Source organism: Nomascus leucogenys, chromosome 3 (genome assembly GCF_006542625.1).
Source record: "Nomascus leucogenys isolate Asia chromosome 3, Asia_NLE_v1, whole genome shotgun sequence".
Taxonomy (NCBI): Eukaryota; Metazoa; Chordata; class Mammalia; order Primates; family Hylobatidae; genus Nomascus; species Nomascus leucogenys.
In genome coordinates, this window is record NC_044383.1 from 65077401 (window position 1) to 65099208 (window position 21808).

Sequence of the window (21808 nt, forward strand, 5' to 3'; positions counted from 1 at the left end):
TATTCATTAGAACAGAAGTCAGACTCATCTATAAACTGTTACTTCTATAGTCTAATATCTTTCATTTTTATTCAATCCTCATATGCCTGTTTGTACTTAGCGATATTCTGCATCTCTTTACCTTGAACAACTTCTCACTTTCCAAAGCTCTCAACATAGTTGCCTAATTAAACACATGCCTCATTTCACATACCTTTCTTGACTCACTCATTTAGATTTATATAAAAACAATGAGTAACTAATATGAATCAGAATATTGTTTTTGCTTGTCTTAGGAATTTTGTGAAGGATATTTTGAATGTCCTCTTTAAAATTTTTTACAATGACATAGTAATGGTTTTTATAACTTTTACAATAAATTTTGAAGTCCTCTAACATCTGGCTGCATTCCTGTGGTAACGAAGTCTAAGAGAGAGAAGACTTCATTTAATTGTGGCCTGATATTGAAGAATTGCCCCCATTCTTTTCATAAAAGAGGAAGGAAAATATAAGGAGAAATAAGATTTAAATGAACATCATTATCATCATCATTTTCATCATCAAATATTTATTGATACTTGTCCTTTTCCAAACCTCTAAGGACTACTGTAATGAATTTTAAAACCTCTGTCCAAACCTGGGATATTTATAGACTGGAAAATAAAGCATCAGTAAAAGTTCCTTGGAGAGTTTCTGAAAACAGATATAATATTCTAATAAATTCTTTCCAAACAATGAGAATATTAGCAAATGATTGTTAATCAAATGGTAAATCTATGCTGGTTTAATCCAGTATTTGATATATACCACCAATATATTTATTAATGATATACATTTTCCTAGTAACTACTTCATACACTTTCAACATTTTTTCTTAAGGTTTTTGACAAAAAAAATTTAAAAGTATTCCCTATGGAAAAGATTAATTTCCAGGAAACTTTTTCATAGGGTAGGCTTCCCAAGAAAGAGACTGAAATTTACATGTAGATGAGTTATCGGTGACTACTTTCAACAGCAATGCCTGTGAGGGGAAAGAGAAGTAGGACTGGGAAAGGAAGATGTTGAACTAAGATGTAGTTATAACAGAAGCCTCAGTTGATCCCTCCAGGAACTATGAAGTGGGGATGGCCCCTTCATAGTTGACCCATACTGAGTCGCCTTCACTCATTGCACAGCAGAGGGGACGCCTAAACTTGGGCAAGGCAGACCCCTTTGACCAAGCGAAATTCAATTCCTGGGGAAGAATTGCGCTCTGAACTTGGTAGGAAAGTCCTTTATTTGTGGAATTAAGTGTTGCTGTTCTGAATGGGGACCTGGAATGCTCATTGCTTTATCTATTATAGTCAACCCTTTGTGCTGTTCAGATCTACCTGCTTTCTAAAATAAGTACACCTAATCTGGAAACAGATACCCAAAATTATAATTTGTCTCTTCCTGGGTAAATAGACAAGATCACTTTCAGGGATTACTGGGAAGAACTCCAATTTCTTTCACCAAAGTTGATCTTGGTACTGCATCTGATACGTCTCTACCTCCTCTCCTGTGCAAATTATATTACCCTCAGCCTTGGCTAGAAAATATGCTGGCCTACTGGATTACCTGGTGAATTAATCTAGAACTCATGCCTGAGAGTTAATCTCCTAGGAAGGCTATGACTTTTTTGTTCATTCATGAATGACAATGAAGACTCTGCTCAGTAGATCACCTTAATGTCACATATTTTTATCCTTGTCCCTACTTTATAACAGAGTCCTACTTCCCCTCTCCCCATTATCAGCATCACTTACCCCTGTATCTTAGTCAATTTGAGCTTCTATCACAAAATCCTGTAGACTGGGTAGCTTATAAATAACAGAAATTTATTTCTTATAGGTCTCGAGGCTGAGAAGTCCAAGATCAAGGTGGCAGCAGATTTGATGTCCAGTGAAAGTCATTTTCTGGTACATAGATTGTGCCTTCTAGCCATGTCCTCACATGGTGGAAGGTTCCCTTGAGCCTATTTTATAAGGGCACCAATTCCACTGATAAGGGCTCTGCCCTTATGACCTAATCACTTTAGGGGTTAGGATTTGTTTTTTTTTATTATTATTAATATACTTTAAGTTTTAGGATACATGTGCACAACCTGCAGGTTTGTTACATATGTATACATGTGCCGTGTTGGTGTGCTGCACACATTAAATCCTCATTTAGCATTAGGTATATCTCCTAATGCTATCCCTCCCCCCTCCCCCTACCCCACCACATGCCCTGATGTGTGATGTTCCCCTTCCTGTGTCCATGTGTTCTCATTATTCAATTCCCACCTATGAGTGAGAACATGCGGTGTTTGGTTTTTTGTCCTTGTGATAGTTTGCTGAGAATGATGGTTTCCAACTTCATTCATGTCGCTACAAAGGACATGAACACATCATTTTTATGGCTGCATAGTATTCCATGGTGTATATGTGCCACATTTTCTTAATCCAGTCTATCATTGTTGGACATTTGGGTTGGTTCCAAGTCTTTGCTATTGTGAATAGTGCCGCAATAAACATATGTGTGCATGTGTCTTTATAGCAGCATGATTTATAATCCTTTGGGTATATACCCAGTAATGGGGTGGATGGGTCAAATGGTATTTCTAGTCCTGGATCCCTGAGGAATCGCCACACTGATTTCCACAATGGTTGAAACAGTTTACAGTCCCACCAACAGTGTAAAAGTGCCTATTTCCCCACATCCTCTCCAGCACCTGTTGTTTCCTGACTTTTTAATGATTGACATTCTAACTGGTGTGAGATGGTATCTCATTGTGGTTTTGATTTGCATTTCTCTAATGGCCAGTGATGATGAGCATTTTTTCATGTGTTTTTTGGCTGCATAAATGTCTTCTTTTGAGAAGTGTCTGTTCATATCCTTTGCCCACTTTTTGATGGGGTCGTTTGTTTTTTTCTTGTAAATTTGTTTGAGTTCATTGTACATTCTGAATATTAGCCCTTTGTCAGATGAGTAACTTGCAAAAATTTTCTCCCATTCTGTAGGTTGCCTGTTGACTCTGATGGTAGTTTCTTTTGCTGTGCAGAAGCTCTTTAGTTTAATTAGATCCCATTTGTCAGTTTTGGCTTTTGTTGCCATTGCTTTTGGTGTTTTAGACACGAAGTCATTGCCCATGCCTATGTCCTGAATGGTATTGCCTAGGTTTTCTTCTAGGCTTTTAATGGTTTTAGGTCTAACATATAAGTCTTTAATCCATCTTGAATTAATTTTTGTATAAGGTGTAAGGAAGGGATCCAGTTTCAGCTTTCTACATATGGCTAGCCAATTTTCCCAGCACCATTAATTAAATAGGGAATCCTTTCCCCATTTCTTGTTTTTGTCAGGTTTGTCAAAGATCAGATGGTTGTAGATATGTGGCATTATTTCTGAGGGCTCTCTTCTGTTCCATTGGTTGATATCTCTGTTTTGGTACCAGTACCATGCTGTTTTGGTTACTGTAGCCTTGTAGTATAGTTTGAAATCAGGTAGCGTGATGCCTACAGCTTTGTCCTTTTGGCTTAGGATTGACTTGGCAAAGCGGGTTATTTTTTTGGTTCCATATGAACTTTAAAGTAGTTTTTTTCCAATTCTGTGAAGAAAGTCATTGGTAGCCTGATGGGGATGGCATTGAATCTCTAAATTACCTTGGGCAGTATGGCCATTTTCATGATATTGATTCTTCCTACCCATGAGCATGGAATGTTCTTCCATTTGTTCGTATCCTCTTTTATTTCATTGAGCAGTGGTTTGTAGTTCTCCTTGAAGAGTTCCTTCACATCCCTTGTAAGGTGGATTCCTGTGTATTTTATTCTCTTTGAAGCAATTGTGAATGGGAGTTCACTCATGATTTGGCTCTCTGTTTGTCTGTTATTGGTGTATAAGAATGCTTGTGATTTTTGCACATTGATTTTGTATCCTGAGACTTTGCTGAAGTTGCTAATCAGCTTAAGGAGATTTTGGGCTGAGACAACGGGGTTTTCTAGATATACAATCATGTCATCTGCAAACAGGGACGATTTGACTGCCTCTTTTCCTAATCAAATGCCCTTTATTTCCTTCTCCTACCTGATTACCCTGGCCAGAACTTCACACACTATGTTGAATAGGAGTGGTGAGAGAGGGCATCCTTGTCTTGTGCCAGTTTTCAAAGGGAATGCTTCCAGTTTTTGTCCATTCAGTATGATATTGTCTGTGGGTTTGTCAAAAAAGCTCTTATTATTTTGAGATGTGTCCCATCAATACCTCATTTATTGAGAGTTTTTCGCATGACGCGTTGTTCAATTTTGTCAAAGGCCTTTTCTGCTTCTATTGAGATAATCATGTGGTTTTTGTCTTTGGTTCTGTTTATATGCTGGATTACGTTTATTGATTTTCCTATGTTGAACCAGCCTTGTATCATAGGGATGAAGCCCACTTGATCATGATGGATAAGCTTTTTGATGTGTTGCTGGATTCGGTTTGCCAGTGTTTTATTGAGGATTTTTGCATCAATGTTCATGAAGGATATTGGTCTAAAATTCTCTTTTTTGTTGTGTCTCTGCCAGGCTTTGGTATCAGGATGACGCTGGCCTCATAAAATGAGTTAGGGAGGATTCCCTTTTTTTCTTTTGACTGGAATAGTTTCAGAGGGAATGGTACCAGCTCCTCCTTGTACCTCTGGTAGAATTCCGCTGTGAATCCATCTGGTCCTGGACTTTTTTTGGTTGGTAAGCTATTAATTATTGCCTCAACTTCAGAGACTGTTATTGGTTTATTCAGAGATTCAACTTCTTCCTGGTTTACTCTTGGGAGAGTGTATGCGTTGAGGAATTTATCCATTTCTTCTACATTTTCTGGTTTATTTGTGTAGAGTTGTTTATAGTATTCCCTGATGGTAGATTGTATTTCTGTGGGATCGGTGGTGATATCCCCTTTGTCATTTTTTATTGCATCTATTTGATTCTTCTCTCTTTTCTTCTTTATTAGTCTTGCTAGCAGTCTATCAATTTTGTTGATCTTTTCAAAAAACCAGCTCCTGGATTCATTAATTTTTTGAAGAGTTTTTCATGTCTCTATTTCCTTCAGTTCTGCTCTGATCTTAGTTATTTCTTGCCTTCTGCTAGCTTTTGAATGTGTTTGCTCTTGCTTCTCTAGTTCTTTTAATTGTGATGTTAGAATGTCAATTTTAGATCTTTCCTGCTTTCTCCTGTGGGCATTTAGTGCTATAAATTTCCCTCTACACACTACTTTGAATGTGTCCCAGAGATTCTGGTATGTTGTGTCATTGTTCTCGTTGGTTTCAAAGAACATCTTTATTTCTGCCTTCATTTCGTTATGTACCCAATAGTCATTCAGGAGCAGGTTGTTCAGTTTCCATGTAGTTGAGTGGTTTTGAGTGAGTTTCTTACTCCTGAGTTCTAGTTTGATTGCACTGTGGTCTGAGAGACAGTTTGTTATAATTTCTGTTCTTTTACATTTGCTGTGGAGTGTTTTACTTCCAACTGTGTGGTCAATTTTGGAATAGGTGTGGTGTGATGCTGAAAAGAATGTATATTCTGTTGATTTGGGGTGGAGAGTTCTGTAGATGTCTATTAGGCCCACTTGGTGCAGAGCTGAGTTCAATTCCTGGATATCCTTGTTAACTTTCTATCTCGTTGATCTGTCTAATGTTGACAGTGGGGTGTTAAAGTCTCCCATTATTATTTTGTGGGCATCTAAGTCTCTTTGTAGGTCACTCAGGACTTGCTTTATGAATCTAGGTGCTCCTGTATTTGGTGCATATATATTTAGGATAGTTAGTTCTTCTTGTGGAATTGATCCCTTTACCATTATGTAATGGCCTTCATTGTCTCTTTTGATCTTTGTTGGTTTAAAGTCTGTTTTATCTGAAAATAGGATTGCAACCCCTGCCTTTTTTTGTTTTCCATTTTCTTGGTAGATCTTCCTCCATCCCTTTATTTTGAGCCTATGTGTGTCTCTGCACATGAGATGGGTTTCCTGAATACAGCACACTGATGGGTCTTGACTCTTTATCCGTTTTGCCAGTCTGTGTCTTTTAATTGGAGCATTTAGCCCATTTACATTTAAGGTTAGTATTGTTATGTGTGAATTTGATCCTGTCATTATGCTGTTAGCTGGTTATTTTGCTCGTTAGTTGATGCAGTTTCTTCCTGGCCTTGATGGTCTTTACAATTTGGCATGTTTTAGCAGTGGTTGGTACTGGTTGTTCCTTTCCATATTTAGTGCTTCCTTCAGGAGTTCTTTGAGGGCAGGCCTGGTGGTGGCAAAATCTCTCAGCATTTCCTTGTCTGTAAAGTATTTTATTTCTCTTTCACTTATGAAGCTTAGTTTGGCTGGATATGAAATTCTGGGTTGAAAATTCTTTTCTTTAAGAATGTTGAATATTGGTCCCCACTCTCTTCTGGCTTGCAGAGTTTCTGCTGAGAGATCAGCTGTTAGTCTGATGGGCTTCCCTCTGTGGGTAACCCGACCTTTCTCTCTGGCTGCCCTTAACAGTTTTTCCTTCATTTCTACTTTGGTGAATCTGACAATTATATGTCTTGGAGTTGCTCTTCTCAAGGAGTATCTTTGTGACATTCTCTGTGTTTCCTGAATTTGAATGTTGGCCTGCCTTGCTAGATTGGGGAAGTTCTCCTGGATAATATCCTGCTGAGTGTTTTCCACTTTGTTCCATTCTCCCTGTCACTGTCAGGTACACCAATTAGATGTAGATTTGGTCTTTTCACATAGTCCCATATTTCTTGGAGGCTTTGTTCATTTCTTTTTATTCTTTTTCTCTAAACTTCTCTTCACGCTTCATTTCATTCATTTCATCTTCCATCACTGATACCCTTTCTTCCAGTTGATTGCATTGGTTATTGAGGCTTGTGCATTCATCATATAGTTCTCATGCCTTGTTTTTCAGCTCCATGTGGTCCTTTAAGGACTTCTGTGCATTGTTTATTCTAGTTATCCATTCGTCTAATTTTTTTTCAAAGTTTTTAACTTCTTTGCCATTGATTCGAACTTCCTCCTTTAGCTCGGACTAGTTTGATCTTCTGAAGCCTCCCTCTCTCAACTCATTGAAGTCATTCTCCGTCCAGCTTTGTTCCGTTGCGGATGAGGAGCTGCATTCCTTTGGAGGAGGAGAGGCACTCTGGTTTTTAGAGTTTCCAGTTTTTCTGCTCTGTTTTTTCCCCATCTTTGTGGTTTTATCTATCTTTTGTCTTTGATGATGGAGACGTACAGATGGGTTTTTGGTGTGGATGTCCTTTCTGTTTGTTAGTTTTCCTTCTAACAGTCAGGACCCTCAGCTGTAGGTCTGTTGGAGTATACTGGAGGTCCACTCCAGATCCTGTTTGCCTGGGTGTCAGCAGCGGTGGCTACAGAAGAGCAGATATTGGTGAACCACAAATGCTGCTGCCTGATCGTTCCTCTGGAAGTTTTGTCTCAGAGGAGTACCCGGCTGTGTGAGGTGTAAGTCCGCCCCTACTTGGGGGTGCCTCCCGGTTAGGCTACTCGGGGGTCAGGGACCCACTTGAGGAGGCAGTCTGCCCATTAGATTTCAACATGTGAATTTGGAGGGGAAATAAACATTTCAGTCCATATCACAATAAGGAACTTCTTTCCTTGACTGACAGTTTCTTAGCACAAAGAGCCTACAACAGCCATACATTTCAAAAAGGGATTCTAGTGGTATTCTCTAGTGCAAGGATCCCTCCCCTGGTAATCATTGCCTCTAGATTCCTGGAGCCTGTATTTTCAGGAATGCATAGCACAAATTTTCCAATTGTTCACAAAGAAGCATGGCACATGGGTTCACTCACTTTTACCCCCGGTTCCAAATTCCTTATATTATACCTATTGGGAACAAAGCATCATATAATGATTATTGATACAGAGTGTATACTGCATTCTATAATATGGTGTTCTGTCCCCAAAAGCTCTCATCTCCAAACTGGCACCTCAGTTACACCTAGTAGTTTTTGGATGGTGTGCTACATCATGAAACCAACAGATCCATAGTTATCTGATTGCCACTATGCTTTGTTGTAAAGTAGCTTCCTTGGTCCAGTGAGATGTTATGAGAGCTCTCGTATTGATGGATCAATGCTATATAAGCCCTTGAGCAGTAATGCTGGCCAAACATCTATTGGCAGGAGAAGCAAGAAAGGCTGACCATTAAGTGTGTAGTGGCTATGGTCTCTGTTTCTGTAAGATTGGATATCTGAGGGAAGCAGTACCTAACTAATTCTTGGGACACAGGAACCCATACATTGGGTCCACGCACAGGCCTCCATATTTGCCACTCTAGCTATTCTATTCATGCCTATTGTACCACTATTCTTGCACTATTGCACCACTATTGTGGTGGCTGATGCCAGAGAAGGACAGATGTTAACTGGCTGAGTTATTTCTATATGGTTATTTAATGCCTCTTCTGCATTAACATGCATTGCAGAGATCTTCACACCTCATGCCCACTTCTGTCAGTCCAATATATGCTTCTTTCTCATATTTCCCTGACCCAGATAGTCTCATATTTTACCTTCCAGTCCAGCCATGTCATTTGCCACTACCTATGACTCCATGCATATTCTTATCTTAGGCTGGTTCCACCCAAAGATTATGACCACATCATGGGACTGAAGATCCGCCCATCAGAAGGATTTCCCTTTTACTTTATCTTCTTGGATAACCTCTTAATAAGGCTTTAAGGAAGCAGCAGTCCATTTCCAGTTTATACCCATATACCAAGTCAAGCCATCCATGAACCAAGCTCAGACTTTTTTATTTTTCCTTCAGATGGCCACCAGAGAGGGCCCATACAGAATCAGTATGAACTTAGGATGAGCTTCTGTTGTGAAAGAAGTACATAACTTAGGAGTGCAACTATCTGTGATCTCTGGCATATTCATACACAATTCCTGATGTACTACCTACTGTAGATTGCTACTGGTCTTGCCAAATGCATTGGCAGTTCTGTCCACATGGATACTTGATGTCCCATGGTCAGGTGTTTCATCTCTACCACTACCCAGACATGCCAGAAGCCATTTCTCAATTTCAGGATAATTCTCTGCTACATATGTCTTGGTTTTGGTCCAGAGCGTCAGTCTATGATTCTTCCTCTGGCACTACTATCAATTCTATGCGTCATATTTTCCACTATATATATCTTTAGTACTATAGAGGCTTCTAAGATATATGGCCCGAAGCAGCAAAATACACTGCCTGAAACTGCTACAGAGTTCCATTAATTTAGTCAAGTCCGTGTCCGTTATCTCTTTAAATATTTCTCCTATCATATTATCTCTCTCATTTACTTTAGGGATTCCAGTTGCAAGTCAGTTAGAACCTTTGATATTATTCTATATGTCTTAGAAGCTCTGTTCTGTTTTCTTACTCTTTTTACCTCCAGGTGTTTCCTTTTGATTAATTTATACTTGCTTATCTTCAAGTTCATCGGTTCTTTCCTATGTCCAGTCCACTGATAAGCTCATTAAATTAGTTCTTCATCTTGTATTATTTTCCTAGCATTGAAATTTGAATATTTTTATAGTTTCCATCTCTTTTGATATTCCTCATAGATTCAGTCATCTGTCCACCTTTTACAATATATTTTGTAGCATATCAGTCATGTTTTAAATCGTTATTTTAAATTCCTTCTCTGATAATTTCAACCTCTCTGTCAAATTTATTCTTATTCCATCCATTTTTTTGTTGTTTCTGGATTTTTTTGTGCATCTCATAATTTTTGATTGACATACCTTTAAGCACCATGGTTGCATGTTTGCCTAGATTATTCCTCATAGAATAGCATTTGCTGGACCACCTATCTGGAAACCTTTTATATGATAGTTAAAATTGTTTTTAATTTAAATATTGTTTATAATAAGAAACCTTTACAAAACTCTCATTTTGCTTTTGGAGCTCTTATGACTTTTTAAATTTTGTAATTCAGAATGGTTAGAAATATGAATTTGAATTTTTAAAATCACTGATTCTTAAGTCCATAAATTATGCAATTATTGTATGCCTGTATTAACTTATGTCCTTTGTAAATATCATGTTTTATGTAAATTTTAGTCATTTTCAAAATGTTATCACAATTTAGATGTATTCAGTAGTAATTAAGCCGACTATTTTGATCATTTACTATATGAAAAGTTTTGTATTTGGCATTTTCATGAAGTAAAAGTAAATAGGTATGATCCCTGTGCTCAAATAACTAGTAATAAAGTTTGGAAGACAATAATTCAAATAAATAAACTCTAAGGAGACTCTGATAAATGATATTAGCTGATATGCATTGGGAGATATCAAAAGGAATATTTAAAATAACTAGAATTTTGTAAGACCTCAAATAAAAAAACAGGTTGCAAACAGAGTTGTGGAAATGACATTTCAGGCAGAATTATCAGGAGCTAACATGGATATGAGAAAATACAGAGAATGTTTAATTTTAAGTCAGTTTGATAAAAAGCAGCAGTCCTTATCTATGATTTACCATCATCTAGAGAGATTTTTAAAATTATAGCTTTTCAGTCCTATTTCTCAGAGATTCAGATTTGGGATTTTGTATTTTTAAAAACTCCACAGTTGATTGTATTATTCAATCAGGTTTAAAAACCAGGAGATGAGAGTATTTGATAATATCAGAGCAGCGACAAGAAGAGAAAGATTGGAAGAGAGAATTTGGTTTTGGGCTAGGGAGACTACATTTATTTCTGGGGACAATGGAGAGTTCGTAAAGTATGTTTTGAGGTTCTCATATGTGAAATGAAAAAAATTAAGAATCAGGAAAGTGATTTTGAAAAACTTGTCGAAACATGTAACACTGACAAATGGGAAGAAATTGGGTGAAAAGGGAATGAAGAGAAAGTAAGAAAAAAAAACACAGTCTGAAAAAAGACAGCTGATTGACAGATATATATATATATATATATACATCATATATAATAGGAATATATATAATTTTTATTATAATATTGTTGATGCATGAAAATGTTTTGCTGATCAAACCTCTCAGTGTATGAACTTTAATGGCTTGATTCTAAAAGGATTGTGTAATTTCCAATGTGAAAATATTCAATCTGGAGGCAGATGTGGAGGCGGACTAGTAAAGAGGATTTTTAAATAAGTGGGATCACAGGAAAAAACCTCAAATATCACAGGTAACCTTTCAATCTGCTTAAAAAAGGAATTACCTGCATTATGAATGAAATAAAAAACTTTAGAACCACAAACTGAAAATGATTTCAAACATAAACTATTGCTGTAGGTCCAAAGCAGCCAGGAGAGTAGGTGGAAAGAACAATATGTTAGACATAACAAAAAGAAAGAAAAAAAATTATCATGGCTCTTCTTTTGTCAAATGAAGTCCTTAATGAAATCACTAGATTTTGTGAAAATCATCTGCTATGCTGTGATTGAGATGGCAGTGATGCATGCCAGGTCAAGGGAACTATGCAAGGAGTCTAGAACTCTGACTGACACATAAATATGCATTAGATAAATTAATGACCAGTAAGAAACACCTGGTATATAAGGCAATGTAGGCAAAAAACTGAGACTGAGACTTTAGCCAAGGCTTTGATCATGTCTAATAAATACTATTATTTCTTTTAGATGTGCTATGTCAAAGCATTGTTATCCTACGAAGATAAGCAATCTTGTTGTCATAATAATCAGGTAGCATATGTATTGTTTTATATATATATGTACTTTATGAACATTTCTCTACTGTGCTACAGTAGAGATATTTTGATTCATAGTTTACAGATGAATAACTTAGAGTTTGGATAGACTGGTAATTATTTGTGGGAGACCATTGCGAACCAAAATCCAAGACCCTCCACAACTGTGTGTCTTTTTTCACACACGAACATGTCCTTATTTGAAGGTGGGAAAAAGCAGAGGTCCCATTAAATATTTCCCCTTGGCTGCACAGACAACTCTTTTAGTTATGCACCTCAGAGGCATCACCATCACCTCATTGGATTCTGACTCTCACCTTTGCAAGGACTAACAGTTTCCCCAGATTCTCAAGAACTGCTTTGTTTGTTGTTGGGAAGAGGCTGGGATTTCTGAGAAAATAACAGAAATCTGTAAAACAAAATACAAAAACATGCACACATAAACCCACACACACACGTATATGACAAGGATTTATTTTTTAACAAATATTTGAATGTATGCAGTTTGAATGAAACAGACAAAATCTATGCCTTTATGAAGCTAAGCTTGTCATGGAGAAATACAGACAAAAAGAAAAAAATATGAATCTTTTGGAATGCTAGAAGGAGATTACTTGTTATAGGAGGGAAACATAAAACAGGATAATGGCAATTGTGGATTAAGACGAGAATGCAATTTTGTATTGTGTGGTTGAATAGTCCTCATTGAGATAGTGACATTTGAGTACAAACTTGAAGAAGATGTAAACGGTGAAATACTTGGAAGAGATTGTTTGGAAAGGGAATAAAAGTACAAAGGTCATTTAGGAACAGCATGCCTAAAACTTTTGAGAAAACATAAGGAGGTCAATTTAAGTAAAGTAGAGATTAAAATAAGATGAAGTTAGAAAGGTAAAAGGGACTTTGATATGTATGAATCTGAAGGACTATAATGTTAAAAATGAGAATGGATTATGGAGACCAAAATGTTCACATTGGCTGGTTATTCCATTCTTATCCTCTTTGGAGGCTACTTAGAAAGTCAAATTATAACCACAATTTTAATTAATGAATAAAACATTAGGAAAAAAAGATCCTAAGATAATTTTGATTATGCTATCTCTAGCTAAATTGAGACATGTTTGCCTCTTATGGAGAGAACATTTCAAAAACAGAGTGGAGTGTCTTTTGTCAAATCTCCTCATCTCCCAACATTGCTGGACGCATCCTGTCCCAAACTCTTTTAACACTTTCTGTCCCTGCCTCCACACTTTTGTTATAAATTGGCCATCTATCTTTTTTTAACTGAAAATTTCAGCACTGTCTCTGCTAGCATTCTACATAATGATACAGAGACTTTTCACTTATCTTCCTAATTAGAATGGTAGTGTCTTTGGAACCACTCAAATCACTAATTAAATATAATGTGTTTGTGATATTTTTATCAAGAACCTGAAAGTAATAAAATGTTAAACATGTATCAGACCTTTGCTAGGCTGTTTTCGATGCATGCCTATACTCTGTCATCCCAATAAACCTATGATGTACCAATAAGTAACCCTCATTTACAAGTGAGAAGCTTGATTGATTATGCTTGTACTCAATTTTATTGTTAAAAGAATCTGCCCTTTCCTGGGGGAGAAACATTCTTTCCCATTCCATTTCTGTTGGACTTTGTCATATAACTTGATTTGTAGGTGAAAGACTGAAGAGCCACCTGTATTTTATGTCATATGACCAAGCCTAATACGAAAGGGAAGTGTCTTTTTTCCTCTTAAACACAGATGTCAATGTCTCAGAGTATGCTTCATTAACATTGGTCTCAGAGTGAAGACAATGTAAAGAGTATCTGTAACTCACCCTAGTCATGGAGAGTGAGTGGGAAATAAAACTGTGTCATGAACCTCTGAAATTTAGTGTACCTGGCACATAGAGCCTTACATGTCAGCTATTTTCATTATTGTCTTCTTCATTGTAATAAGCTTATTACTTATCTTTATTCACAACTAGGTATTATGTATTGGCTACAGGAACCATGTTTTCCAATTGGTATCCACGGTGTTACTCAGCATAGCAACTTATGCACATATCAGAGTAGCTGCAGGGTAGGTAATTTAAAGTGATGATCAGAAGCACAAGTTAGAGGAAACATGATTTAAATTCTTGTTTGCTGTTATGGCCTGTGTGACCTGGAAGTTTTACTTACACTCTGAATACTCACCAGTGAGTTAAGATTACTGAGATCTGCCTATCGGTTTGATGAGCATTAGCCAAGATAATGTGCAGGAAGCCTTAAGGGCAGGGCACACCTATAAGTGCTCAATCAATGCTAGTTTCTATTAGTAGATGCTTGCTACTAATGGATATAATGGGCAAAGAAATTATTCTAACAATTCTACAATGGTTCTGTGCTCTTTCCAGATGTTTCAAATATGCGAAACACAATCTTGCTTTCCATTAAACTCCGCTTATGTTATTATCTAGGTGTTTTCTATCTGTAAATTATTACCTCCCTAACAACGTTTCTGGGTTAAAAGGAAGTTTGTTTTTTGGCTTGGTACCTCTAGTTGAGCATAGAGGTGGTTCCTGGTAGGGGCTTAAAAAATATTCGCTACTTGGCCTTTGAAAATCCCAGGTATTTAGCCAAAGTTAGATTTCATTTAGAAATCTCAGAGAGCCCATTAACAGACTCACTAAAGCCAAATTTAGAAAACTTCAAACTCATTCTTAATTCTTGTAGGTAATAAATGTTTGACTCTCAAAGACCATTACAAAAAAAATTAGGAATTAGCATTCACAGTGACAACTTGATATAATTCATTACTTCACTAATATTCTCAACAAATGTCACACTAAAAACAATCTCCTCAGTAGATTAAGCTTGTGCTTTGTTTTTGTCATTCACATTAAATTAGTAAACTGAACGTCCACAGACTCAAATATATTTAACCTTGAAATATATTTTCTTTTGCTACCAAATACCAAGTTATCATAGAGAGAGGTCTTCGTTTCTTGGTGTTGTTTACCGTAATGAACAAACTTTTGAGTTTTGTATTAAAATGGTTTCATGTTTTGCCTTGTCTGTTCCAACATAGGCATCGATTGTGAAATAAATCTAGATGAATGCCTATCAGAGCCCTGTCTCCATGATGGAGTTTGTATCGATGGCATCAATCATTATACTTGTGACTGCAAGAGTGGGTTTTTTGGAACACACTGTGAAACAAATGCAAATGATTGCCTTTCAAATCCTTGTCTACATGGAAGGTAGCTATTTTTATTTTTTTTATTATTAGCTTTATGAAAGTATATTTAACTCACAATATTTAAGACTTAATGTCAAGGGAAAGTTGATAAAGATAATTTTAATTATGCTCTTCCATAAAACAAGAGCTAAGTACATTTAAGATGACAGATGCTGCCAGTTTTAGCTAATGCAATGTACTGATACATTATCTCTGCCCTTCTTTTATTTCTGTTCATTAGCATAAAGTAATTTTCTATAAATGTGGATTAATTAGACTTCAATATACTTAAAGGTAACTGCTCATGGTAATAGAACTAGCAGGTAATGATGAGACATTCTATTATTTGCTCTATGGAGAGATAATACCACACACTTGGTATTTAAAATGTTCCTAAGTAAACTGGTTCTTTCAGCCCTATGTGTATGGAAAGTATTTTATGACTCTATGAATCTGTATAATAACTCCTCTGATCATGGACAAAATATTGATTAATACACATGTAGAGTGAAGGTATTTCTAGGAGATGCAGGTGGCAAAGAAGAATGTATCACAGATGCACAATGCTGCTTGCTTCCGCGTTACTTTTCTTTTCTAATCCTGCCATCTACTTTGTAAGCAGGGAAAGGAGAAAGAAGGTTGGCAGCTCACTGCAATGCAGGCTGACCATAGCTAACTTCAGTTTCTCACATAAGCCCTAGACATACTTTTTATCTTTTAAAACTGTTCATTCTTTTCATTGCCATGGGGAAAATGGCAAAAATGAAAATTGATCCGTTTTTTTCAGTCCAGTCACCTTCAAGGATAAGAAACCCAGGAATAAACTCTGCTTTGTGTTGCTCATGGGAGTGCTTTTTTCACCTGAGCTAGGAAAGAAAAGTTTAAATGGTGAAACTCCTTTGAAGTTATGCTTTAACATCTACTTATTTGAAAATTTAATTCTAATTCTGTGTTTCAGGTGCACAGAACTTACTAATGAATATCCATGTTCATGTGACACAGATGGGACTGGCACACAATGTAAGATCAAAATTAATGTAAGTCTTATAATTTTATTAAAGTTACATGACAAAAATTTAATTTAAAAGAAAAATCAAATTGCTTGCTGTAGGTTTTAGAGTCATTTCTTCCACAGTTGTTGATAATTTAACTGTTCTCTCATCTTTCTTCTGTGTAATTCTTCGGCTGCTCCAAACAAAACTACACATCATGGCTTTTTTTTTCCCACCTTTTCCTTCTTCATCTCTTGTTACAAAATTCCACGATTCCCCTCCCTCCCGCCGACCGCCCCACCAAACTAAATCCTAGAAGTAGCCATTATCAACAGTTGCTCAGATGGCCTAAATTTTACCATCTGCCTCATCCTCCCTGGTCTTAGGAGACCGAGGTATCTGTGGATCTGTAGGGATGACACAGGATTCAATTAATTCAGATATCACAAGGAGAATATAAATACTGGACGTATATATCAGGAAGTGGGCAACACCTTTAATATTCTCAGGATATGTCTTTCAATCTTCAGGAGTCTCATGCGGTGTGATTGACATATGGTATTTTATATGGGATGCCTCATTTGTTGAAAAATGTTGGTTGACTGAAAATTGTGACCGTTCTTGGTGGATGAGAATCTTGTGAGCCTTTTGGAATACCAGGGAGTTCTTCCAAATCATTTTTGATTGACGATAACATGGTAAAGGGAGGAAGCATACAAACTAAAAGCCTTTGTCATTGTGAAACCATGGGTATTTTATTACATTCTTTGTGTCTCTCTCCCTCGTCAGTTAAACACAGCTATACTGGTTCTGACATCACAGGGTCATGTGTGAGAATGCACATGAAACACAGTAGCTATTCAGTAAGTGGCCCTTCCAGAGAGGGGTGATGGAGTAGTTAAATGCATTCACGGAGAACCAAGATTGACTCTATATTGCTACTTACCTACTGTGTGTTCTCAAATTACATTTATTTTGAAATTATGTTTTGACTATTCGATAAAAATAATCACAGTAACTACCTCAGGTTATTGCAAGAACTAAATGAGATAATGCATGTAAAACAATTAGCACATTTTCTGACACACAGTTTTAAAAAGCATAATTATCTGTTGATATTGTGTTTATTTTGTTCTGGATAGTGAAAGCTATTCTTGATGTGGAAAAGGAAATGTGATAAATAAATTCCCTGGTAGAGAATGAATGAACCATACGTCTTGTTTGCATTACTGCAAATATTGCCTGAAGTAATCTCTAAAACCGTATTTCTTGATAGTACAAATATCATATTCTTAGTTTTGAATTAAAATATCAGTAAATAGATGTTTTTTGACATGTGTATGTATATATGCATGCATACATATATACACACACAGCCAATATTATGAGAGCAATTGTTAAAATTCTACCTATGTGATTCTAGATTTTTTCCTAATATTGTTATTTTAACATAAGAGTAAACTCATTATACTCAGTGACTTTTTTGTCTTAGAAGTATATCTTAGGAATCATTCCATTAAAATGCAAAGAGTCCTGATTCATTCTTTTTAATAGCTATAAAGTATTCCAAATAAACACTGAAGACCACACTTACCTGATGAGAGTAAGAGCACACCGGCTTACCTAGATCCTATTAAATGCAATCACTTTTTACAAAGTGTTGACCAATTTCATGCGGAAAATGTAACTTGTCATTATTTTAATTTATATTTTCCTTGGTTACTATCAAGATTGAACACCTTTCCATACTATTATTTGCCATTTGTAGTTCTTTGTGCCTTGCCTACTTATAGCCCTTTGCTTTTTGATTACTTGCCCTTTACTTATTGATTCGTATATATTATTTTAAATTATAGATAAAATCTACTAGGTTCTGAAAAAAATGCAAATCTTTTATGGAGTCTGGACACTCTTACTTTATACAGCTTATGAATTGTGAGATTTTCGTATTTTTCTTTACCTTTTTCTTCCTAACTGGGCTTTGCTGCTCTCCAAAGAAATCCTTCACATTGCAATATTTAAAATATATTTTTATATTCTCATCTACAGTTACAGAATTCATGATACTTTTAGTGCTTTAACTCATAGTGAATATGTTATGATTGATAAAAGCTAAGAATCTAACTTAATGGTTTCTTTTAAGTATAATCATTTTTTCCAAGAAATTTTATCAAAGGGTCTGTTAATTCTTTCTTGATTTGGAATGCTCCACTTTTCATATAATAGATTTCTATATATGGGTTAGTTTTTGGACTATTCTGTTTCTTTACTTCTTATCTCATTTGCACCAGTACCATCTAGAATAATTATTATATTTTAATACATTTTTAAAAATTGTGTCATGTTTCACTAATACATTAAGTGTACTCTATATGTAATTTTGCTCATTCATTCTGTAAATCTTAGATATTGAATTTCTATAAGAAATTGAGATATAATAATCATTAGATACACTTCCTACCTGAGCAGCTCCACATGGAAAGTGATCTACATCTCTCTCTATCTTACTTACTAGCTGACCTATTTATTTTAACTTTCTCTATGGTGCAATGCCTAGATAACACACTCTGCAGGAGATTCATGAACTGTTTTTCAAGGCTAAAGAGGCAAGAGAAATGGAGAAAGATAGGCAGTACTAACTGAAAAGAGCACTCAGGTCAATAGAGGGCAAGGTGTTATATGTGAAGCTCCTTAGGAGTGGAAAAAAATGGGCAACAACACAAACAAAATTGCTGTGATGGTTAATATTGAGTGTCAACTTCATTGGACTGAAGGATGCAAAGTATTATTCCTGGGTGTGTCTGTGAGAGTATTGCCAAAGGAGATTAATATTTGAGTCAGTGAACTGGGAAAGACGGACCCACTCTCAAATTTGAGTGGGCACCATCTAGTCAGCTGCCAGCTCAGCTAGAATAAAACAGCCAGAAGAACGCGGAAGAACTAGACTGGCTGAGTCTTCCGGCCTCCATTTTTCTCCCATGCTGAATGCTTCCTGCCCTCAAACATTTGACTCCAAGTTCTTCAGCTTTTGGACTCTTGGACCTTCCACCAGTGGTTTGTCAGGGGCTTTTGGGCCTTCAGCCACAGACGGAAGGCTGCACTGTCAGCTTCCCTACTTTTGAGGTTTTGGCACTCGAACTGGCTTCCTTGCTCCTCACCTTGCAGACGGCCTATTGTGGGACTTCACCTTGTGATAGTGTGAGTCAGTACTCCTTAATAAACTCCCTTCCATATATACATCTATCCTATTCGTCCTGTTTCTCTAGAGAAACCTAATACACTTTGTTTTGTTTTTTGTCCAAGTGACAATTAGAAGGAAGCCTTAAAAATTAGAATTAATGCTGGAGAAAAGCAAATGCATGCCTGGGGAGAGAACATATGCCATGACTAGTGAAAAAAATGTAATTTAAGTTCTGGATGTGCACACACAAACAGAAAAGAAAAGTGAGTAGGGCAACATAGAAAGCAGATATTTTTCTTTCAAGTTTGATAAGACTTAGGAGGATGGCATGTATCCTTCTCATACACCATGCGTATGTACATGGAAGCAGTATTATTTTTAAGATATCAAATTATAAATATATGTTATATACTGAAATGGAAAAAACTAATTACAGAATTAAAAAATCGTGACTTTCTCAGATGAAGGAGAAGTAAGAGAATTCGTGCTTTAACTCATAGTGAATATATTGTTATGAGCAGACTTAATACAAAGCAAGGACTCATGTAAGTTCTCTAAATAAAAAGGAAAGAATTAAAGAACTGTGTATAAATAGCAAAGACATGGAATCAACGTAGGTGACCATCAGTGGTGGATTGAATGAAGAAAATATGGTACATATACACCATGGAAAACTACACACTGATAAAAAAGAGTCATGTCCTTCACAGCAACATGGATGCAGCTGGAGGCCATACAACTAACTAAGGTAATTAATGCAGGAACAGAAAAACAAATATCATATGTTCTCACTTATAAGTGGGAGCTAAACATTCAACATCTATGGAGATAAACACGGGAATAATAGACACCGTGGACTGGAAGAGGGTGGAGGAAGGGAGAGGAGAATGGTTCAAAAAAATGACCTATTGTATGCTATGCTCACTACCCAAGTGCAATACACCCGTGTAACAAGGCTGTACACGTATCCCCTGCACGTAAAAAACTGAGTACACACACGAGTGCATGTATTTGTGTTTCTCTGAGTGTGGACTGTAATTTATGAGCTTTTTATTTAATATAATTTACATTTTGTCTGCCATGTATGTCATGTATATTTTTCTATTTTTTGTTATTCTTTCATTAGTACATAGTGGATTCTGGCATTCAGAAAATTATTTTCATGTATCCAAATTTACTTGATTACAGAACTCTAAAGGTTCTGTGATTTTTGATAGGTTTAAAAGGGACTTATTTAACAAGTTCTTCTCATTCTTTTTATTTGAAATTAAATGATTGAACCATCAGAATGCTTTCCAAGAGAGGGTTTGAGTTGGAGTCCATCTCCCTCAACAAATGGTCAGCTTTTTCCTACAAATTATTTTAGAGAATATCGCTATCCTTTAATTAGAAACAAATCTTGAAAATAAACAAGATCTTGCAAAATGGGAACATTCATTACACACAGAGTAACTTCCTTTTTCACTTAATCAATTATAGGAGATTATTCTACTTTATATATATATATTATATATATATATATTCTATACTACCGTATATTGTTCTACTTTCTTCTTATTAATATTCTATTGTGTGGAAATACCATATTTATTTAATTAGTATCCTTTTTTGGATATTAAAGATATTTTAAGTCTATTGCTCTTAAAAATTCTTTCTGTGTTTTAGGTACAGAGGTTTGAGCTCATTCTAGCTATTTCATAGCAGAAAATAATCAGCACTACTTTTAAGACCCCCTCTTGCACATCTGTTTGTGTGTGCCCTATCATACTTGTGTTTATTAGAAATATTTTCCTACGTATTTGTTCTGGCAAAATGTGATTATTACTTATTGGTATATGTATCTTTTGTTTAAATAAATGCCCTTATGCTCTCTAGGTATTTGTTCTCTAGCTATTCCACTATTTGCCCTACTCCATAAATCTTGAATCCGTAAGTTAGGGAAAGCCTATCACGACTCATGCAAAAGTGAGCCCAAACCTAGATCAGAAGAGCAAAACAAGTGGGGGTAAGAGAAGTTGCATTTCCTTTTCCAGACTCTTTTTACTACCAACAGCAACCACATGTCACTTACAATGCTACAGATTCCGTAGTTACATCTCATCAAAGTTCTCAGTCTTTTGGATTGCCCAATCCTACAGCTTACAAAGTAAAAGCCCACAAAATTAATGAGATTTTGAATATACGCATTTAAAAACACTGGACTACACTAGCAGTTTTTATTCAGAACTGGACAAAGTTCACACAATTCTGTAAAGGTTAATAGGCCTTGGCAGAGGGAATGGTAGGGACTTAGTAGGTACCTTGTTCTGTTCCCACTCTTCAAATAGTAGTTCTCTCCGTGTCTGTTTCCCTTTCTCCAAGATCTTAATTGAGGAAAGTATTCCACTACCCAAAACACCAATGCTAAAAAGTAAAACGTGATGCCAAGAGAGAAATGTTATGGTAAAGATGACATTAGGTAACTTCTTTTTCTAGGCAGTTAAGAGATCACAGGACAACCCTGTGGATCTAAATCACATCCCTCAGAGAGAACACAACTATCTGAGTCAGTGAGATAACTGTCACATTTACTAGCCCAGTTAGTACTTTGCCCTGTCTAAGAATTTCACAATGAATGTATCACTGCCCTGTTCCTTTCATGCTCCTGCACATTTCCTGCATAATATTTTCAGTACAAGTTGAATGAATATATCACTGGGGTCAAGCTCTGTTGTCTAGATTGCCCTGGTCTGCAGG

At 36.2% G+C, this 21808-nt stretch overlaps 1 protein-coding gene across 1 annotated transcript in view; it reads left to right on the forward strand.

Annotated features, from left to right (window-relative positions):
- EYS (eyes shut homolog) overlaps positions 1 to 21808 on the forward strand; it is a 1808075-nt gene that overhangs the window by 669721 nt on the left and 1116546 nt on the right. The window contains 2 exon segments of the mRNA XM_030809409.1: positions 14750 to 14921; positions 15858 to 15936. Of these exon segments, the coding sequence (XP_030665269.1) occupies positions 14750 to 14921; positions 15858 to 15936 (251 nt within the window).